This window comes from Carlito syrichta, unplaced genomic scaffold (assembly GCF_000164805.1).
Source record: "Carlito syrichta isolate Samal-C Ts95f unplaced genomic scaffold, Tarsius_syrichta-2.0.1 Scaffold302399, whole genome shotgun sequence".
In the NCBI taxonomy this organism is placed as follows: Eukaryota; Metazoa; Chordata; class Mammalia; order Primates; family Tarsiidae; genus Carlito; species Carlito syrichta.
Window position 1 is genome coordinate 210,324 of NW_007246495.1, and position 7,044 is coordinate 217,367.

Below are 7,044 nucleotides of genomic sequence, written 5' to 3' on the forward strand. Positions count from 1 at the left end.
AAACAATACATTTAAGTTAGGACACAAATGCATGATTGATACTCCCCAAATAATAATAAACCAGTCTGTCTCAAAGCAGTTTTAAAGTTGCAATATTTTAAAAGAAATGATTGCTAAGCATTCAAAATATAATCAGCTTAATAAAGAGGTTTATGGTTTAGGAAAAGTAAAGGCAAACATGAGAGAATGATAACCATCTATTCTTATATAATGTATAACTTCCAATAACATAATCAGTAGCAATTCTTTAAAAATAATACAAGCATTAACATTTCAAATAACTTAGCTGCCTCCTTTCACTATCCAGGTCTGCAGCTTTGAAAATAATACTTAAGGCATTTAATTCATCCAACCATCTGTCCAGTCAGTCAATCAATCATCTAGAGAAGATGCCAATAGCAAATGACTACCCAGATTTGGCAAATCCACCTGGCCACTTTGGGAGAGTGATAGCCATTTGCAAATAGGTAAAGCTTCTGTATACTGACTATACCATGTGTAAATGCCAGCAAGAGGTTATTCCTCACAGTCCAAATAGCTATACATATTCTATTGACATTAAAGCATCTGTAATTCAAGTGGGTCAACACAAAAAGATTTTACATTTATTACCTGCTTTATCTTCCTGTCTGAATCTGTGAAGTCTGTAGTTTCAGCTGCCCCCAAATCAGATTTAAAGCTGTAATAATTCAAAATGATTGTTAATCCTGCAAAATATAAACACGGTGATAACAAGCTTTACTAGACAAAATAAACCCAAAGATAACAAAATGAGATCCATCTATTCTTTGAATATGTATAACTTCAGATTATATTAGGAAATACATATAATTTGGATTAGGTGTGCTTCTTTTTCCTTTTTTGAACCGCAGATTTCAGGTAGACAGAATGGGATCTATTTCCCTACTTGACAAGTTCTACCACAGATTCAGTCCCTTAGATCTTTGATTAAATGTATGTACCCATCTGATGTTATTGTACTCTTATCCATACCCAAACAAAAACATTACATCTTTTTGTTTTTGTTTTGTTTTGAATTGGTATCTCACTCTGTTGCCCAGGCTGGAGTGCAGGGGTGTGATCATGGCTCATTGCAGCCTTGACCTCCCTGGCTCAGGTTATTGTTCTGCCTCAGCCTCCCATGTAGGTAGGACTACAGGAGCACCACCACGCCCAGCTAATATTTTGATTTTTTGTAGAGATGGGATCTTGCTATGTTGCCCAGGATGATCTCGACCTCCTGGGCTCAAGCAATCCTCCTTCTGTCTTCCAAAGTACTGGGATTATAGGCATGAGCCATCATGCCTGGCCTAAAAAAATCTTAAATTGCTTTTTATTTTCTAACATAACTAAAGTCTAGTGCCAGATAAATTATTTGTTTATGTAGCACTAGAAAAAGAAAGTCACAATCACAAATTTACTAACTCTCAACACTTTACAAGATTGATTTGTTTCTTTAATCATTTGGCAAACTTTTATTGCATATTCACAGTGTGCCAGGCACTATTGTATTTGAAAACATTATTGGGGCAAATTATATTTAATTTCCAGAAATTGACTCACTTGTTTAAATTATTCCTGGCAGTCACTACTGTGTAAGACATGCCTGAGTATCTGCAGGGAGGGGAGCGTGGGGCAGATGCTGAAGGGTTGGTTTTCTTCCTTCACAGCCCACTGTGTAGCCACTCTGCATGAGTCAGCATGCATGCTTACACAAATACTGTCTAGGGACACATTTAAAAATCATCTGAAAGCAGAATATGAACGTCCTAGAACCATGTTTAATAAATTATGAAATAACACACTAAAATATGTAACATTCATATTCAGGAGGAGCTTACATGTTTAATTGCTATTTATTTTTTAACAATTACTCTGATAGTTCTAGTGATACATGAAAAAGGAAAAGTCACAGTGGCCAGTGACCTCACTCCAATCAAAAGGCACTCTCAGACCTCATGTCTGGCATATAAGATACACCATAAACACTATTAATCAATCAGTCAGTCACTTTTCATTTACTTTCCTGAAGGATTTACTGTTGGGTGTTGATGTGCATACCTGCTTACTTCAGTCTGGGTTTCAACCTCTATCTGTTGGTCTGTAAAATCCTTTTTTCTCTTGGCGGGTGTATAATATCGATACTGGGACAGGAAGGATTTGGCTTCTGTTTTTAAGGTGCGCGGAGTGAATGGCAACTGTCTGTTAGAAAAGCGTTCGGAATGTTTATCCAAGAGGTCCCCGCTGGATGCTTTGGAAATGACTAGCTGAAACCTGTGGGAGCTCAGGAACGCACTTCTGGACCTTTGGCCATTTGGGGCCCCAGAGCCAGTCCTCCTGGGCCTTGAGGCTGTGAAGTCTGCGCTGGACAGGGAGTGACTGGAGTTCTTCCCAGTCCCATTTGTGAGGACTGGATTGGATTTGGGCAGATGCAGGTATAGTCTCTCTGAAGAAGGTGCCAGAGACCTCGCAAAGGATGGAAATCCATTCATTTCTTCTATTAACACATCATCCTCCACTTGTGGCTCCCCTGAGGGCTAAGAACATTGATTTGACAGTCACCTGCTGCATTACTAATTTATAAAACTGGGGATCTCCAGATTACACATTAAAAAATAATTGCCTCGGGGGTTTATAAAATTAATTTATATGCTCCTGAAGATGTTACCATTTTACATGAAGTATCTGAATTAAGACATTAAAATATAATTCTAAATGTAAGTAGTAGTGATCATTTTCCCTACTGACACTCAAGAAAGGTTAGTAACTTATAATTCTACTGGGGTCTTAAGTGTGTTTATAAGAACCCACAGTAGATCTCAGTTCCATCTTCGAGTTTCCACATCAAGTGGAGCACCAGTGCCCTCTCAACCACTGCTACTGGCATCAGTCACGCTGTGCATCTTGGCATTCTCTGAGGCTTCAGAGTAAGTCATCTCTCTGTGACTCAAGGCTTAAAAGGAACTTCTCCTTATGATGTATGGAGCACTCATTTAAGTAACTGGTGATTCTCATATGAGCTTCTCAACTCCTTTTCATGGTGGGTGTGGGGGAAAGGAAGGCATTTTGGCCTGCTTCCATTTCTTTTTGGTTTAACTTCAGGAAAGCCGTTTCTACAGAATATCTGTAAAGTCTATAAATATTGATAATATTTTATTCTTTTACAGACTAAAGATGCTCAAGAAGCTTTGCCTATGACCTCAGTCTTTATGGACATATATATGTCCTTTACAAAACTCTGAGGCACTTTCAGTAGGTAGAGGGGAAGTTCCTGCTGAACACAGTGGCTCATGCCTTTCATCCCAGCACTTTGGGAGGATGAGGCAGGAGGAATGCTTGAGCCCAGGAGTTCAAGACCAGCCTGGGCAACATAGCGAGACCTTGTCTTTACAAAAATAAAACAGTTAGCTTAGTGTGGTGGCCCGTGCCTATAGTCCCAGCTACTTGGGAGTCTAAGTTGGGAGGATTGCCTGAGCCCAGGAGATCAAGGCTGCAGTGAGCCATGATTGTGTCATTGCCCTCCAGCCTGGGCAACAGAGAAAAACCCTTATTAAAAAAAAAAAAAAAAAGAAATTACCAGTAATGGTTATTTAATAAATAAAAAGAAACTCCAGGGGAAGTCTTTAAAGTTAGAAATACACACTTATCTGTCTGAAGTGGGCTGGAAAAACTGCTTCTGAGCTGACTGAAAGCATGAAAATTTTCTCATTTTTTATCTTGTATTTCTGCCTTGTATCCTAATTCTTTCCTTGGAAAGTAGCAGACCACAGTATAAACTCAACTGTGACGATCTGCTATTTAAGATTGTATAATTGTTTCCTTTAGCTATGAATACCAGAAAGCTCGGCTACATATCTGAACAGAATATAAGTAACACACTAGCGAATTCACCAAAATTGGAACAGCAGAACACTGCAAAGTTCTGAAATCAGGAAAGGATTCAACAGTCATGTGCCGATGGAACACAGTCTGGTGGCCTCTGACCATCCCTTTCCTATGTCAGCCCCATTGTTGTATGTGATTTATTGTAAACTGTTTCTGTGATTTCAGGATTCATGTAAAGTAACAAACATACCATAGCTTATGTACTCAGCATGTTTTCATGTAAAAAATTTTATAATCACAGAACAGCTGAGTATTAAATTAATCTTTTTCAGGGTATACAAAGATGTTCCAATTGTTAGTTTTTTGTTTTTGACTTGGGGTCTCATTCTGTCACCCAGGCTGGAGTACAGTGGTATGCTCACGGCCACCCCAATCGACTTGCTAAGCTCAGGTGATCCTTACATCTCAGCCATCCAAGTAGCTGGAACTACAGGTGCACTCTACCATGCCTGGCTAATTTTAATTTTTTTGTAGAGATTAGGTCTCACAGGCTGGTCTCAAACCCCTGGGCTCAGGCAATCCTCTCGCCTTGGCCTCTCAAAGTACTCGGATTACAGGCATCAGCCACCGTGCCCAGCCCAATTATCAGATTTTTAAACAGCTAAAGAATCAATTTAATTCTTTATTCTTTATCCCTATTCTGAATAGGGATGGGTACACATTATTTTGAAATTTAACACTTGTTTTGCAAAAAAGTTTCAAATTATATTTTATAAAAGAAACTGACATCCTGATTTTTCACTATGTTGTACTGCTTTAAAAATGTTTCTATGATTTATTCAGAAATATGAACCACACGCATACATTCAATTAATCTCACCAGCACACAGTGAGTGCTGCACCACTGATGCAAGTGAGTCACAGGAGCACCAGCCAAGTGGCGAGTAACTGGATGAGGGGCACAGGGTGAAAACTGGAGGGCTGGTGGGTCCTGAAGGTGACAGCACTGGAGTCAGAGTTTAAGAGAAGGGACATGGTGTGAGAATGTGGACAGTTAAAACAGAAGATTCTGGTGTATGATCTCATGAATATAAAGGGTCAACATGTTAGAGACCAACACCAGAATTTTCTTTTTAACTATAGCAACCTTCTCAGTGAATACAGATTATAACCACAACAGGTGTTTAAGCATAACCCCACCCAATTAACAAAATATGCTGCCTCAAATAATAATTTTAAGACTACTGAAGTGTTCTAAAATATTTATCAAGCTTATCAAAAATGTAGCCATACTACAAGTTCCTGTGAATTCTACATAGGGTCAACACAAAAATATATAAAAGCATACTTTTATATATTTTGAACTATTTTATGGAGGTAAAAAGTTATAGTTGCTATTGGAAAAATGAATAGGAAACATCTAACACAGAAATATATTAAAATGGTACATAAGTAATATATGCTTATATTTTTTACTTTATTATAAATAGAATAATATATAAAATTCATAGAAAGGTATATTAAAATATATTTTTATTTTCAACAAATCCCATTCTTATCTCTAAAGGTAATTGTTAATTGTTAATTGATACCCAAAGATGATAAACAGAAGCATCTTTTTAATTTTCAGTTAAAAAGTATAATCACTAAAAACAAAGATACACTTGTGAGTCAAGCACTGAGGAGCAGTTTCCTCAAAGCAGAGTACAGTGCAGAGCACAGCATGTTCATCCTAAGGGAAGCTCTCTGGTCCTGGGCCTCCATCAACAGCATAACTTCAGGGCTCTAACTACACTCCCTGCTTCCCTTCATGACTCCCAAATCTACCCTCAGCCAAGACTTCCTTCCCGACATAGACACTTACATCCAATCAACTACTGAATGTTAAGAAGATGTTCCGTGTCTTATACTATGCCCCTCCCCCTACACTTCAACCTGTTGTCATTACTTCAGTGATGGACACAGTGTCATCCTCCTGGTTGCCCAAATCAGAAACCTGGGCATCTTTTTATTTCTTTGAGTCAGGATCTCACTGTCATCCAGGCTGGAGTGCAATGGCATGATTAGAGCTCACTATAGCCTCAACCTCCTGGGCTTAGGCAATCCTTCCATCTCAGTCTCTCCAGTAGCTGGTAGAGGCACGTGCTACCATGCCCAGCTAATTTTTTGATTTTTTTTTTTTTTGGTAGAGATATGGTCTCACTACGTTGCCAAGGTTAGTCTCAAACTCCTGGGCTAAAGTGGTCCTCCCGGCTCAGTCTCCCAGTTCTGGGATTACAGGCATTTCATAAAATTAACATCCATTCATGAGAAAGAGGGAAAAAAACCAGCCTCATTGCAAACTAGGAATAGAACATCTTTAACAAGTTAAAGGATATCACAAAAAACCTACAGCCAAGGTGAGCAGGCCAAATCTGGCCCTCTGTCTTTTCAGTTAATCAGATTTTGCGACCACAGATACGCCCATTCATGTGTTGTCTTGGCTACTTTACAGTTTCAGAGTGGTTGTGACAGAGGCTGTAAGGCCTTTAGTGATATGAACAATCTGGCTCTCTACAGGAAAACCTTGAGGACTCCATCTTACAGGGAAAGTGTTACCAAAAGTCAGAATGTATCACTTTTAAAGAAGTACCTTAGAAATATTTGCTTGTAAAAAGTAAAAATATGATCTTACCTTTCGTAGGGTGTTAAAAAATGACCTGGAATTATTTTTAGAATTGGATTGCATTGCACTTTTAGTTAATTTAAACTCTCTTTCACACCTTGCCAATTCTTTTTTGAGCTTCTCTCTTCGTCGTTGGTCTGTATCTAAGAGAGAAAACAAATCTTTTAAAATATGGAACAAAATAAGAAAAGTTAATTTACAGGTCTTATTAGACTAATAAATGGAACATTTTTTCTTGCCAGAAATGTAGTGATATGTAAATAAAAATCCATATACTTTTCTGTATAAAGAGACACAAATATTTACTTCATAGAAACTTTAAATGGACTAATTATTTAAATAATGCAATCAAGATGTGACAAACTGCTCAATCCTAAAAGCTTAAGAGAGAAAGTCTCAGTCTGTAATCCTGCGCTTTGGGAGGCTGAGGTGAGTGGATTGCCCAAGTCCGTGGGTTCGAAATCTGCCTGGGCAACTTGGCGAGACCTCATCTTTACAATAAATCAAAAATTAGCCAGGTGTGGTAGCACGCGCCTGTAGTTCCAGCTACTTGG

The 7,044-nt window shown here is 38.4% G+C and overlaps 1 protein-coding gene across 3 annotated transcripts in view; it reads right to left on the reverse strand.

Annotated features, from left to right (window-relative positions):
* SPATA7 (spermatogenesis associated 7) overlaps window positions 1-7,044 on the reverse strand; it is a 45,987-nt gene that overhangs the window by 10,495 nt on the left and 28,448 nt on the right. For all 3 annotated transcript variants that reach the window (XM_008056568.1, XM_021711610.1, XM_008056567.1), the window contains 3 exons: window positions 6,500-6,633; window positions 2,062-2,537; window positions 613-679 (listed from right to left, as the gene is read on the reverse strand). In XM_008056568.1, the coding sequence (XP_008054759.1) occupies window positions 613-679; window positions 2,062-2,537; window positions 6,500-6,633 (677 nt within the window). The remainder of the gene's footprint in view (window positions 1-612; window positions 680-2,061; window positions 2,538-6,499; window positions 6,634-7,044) is intronic.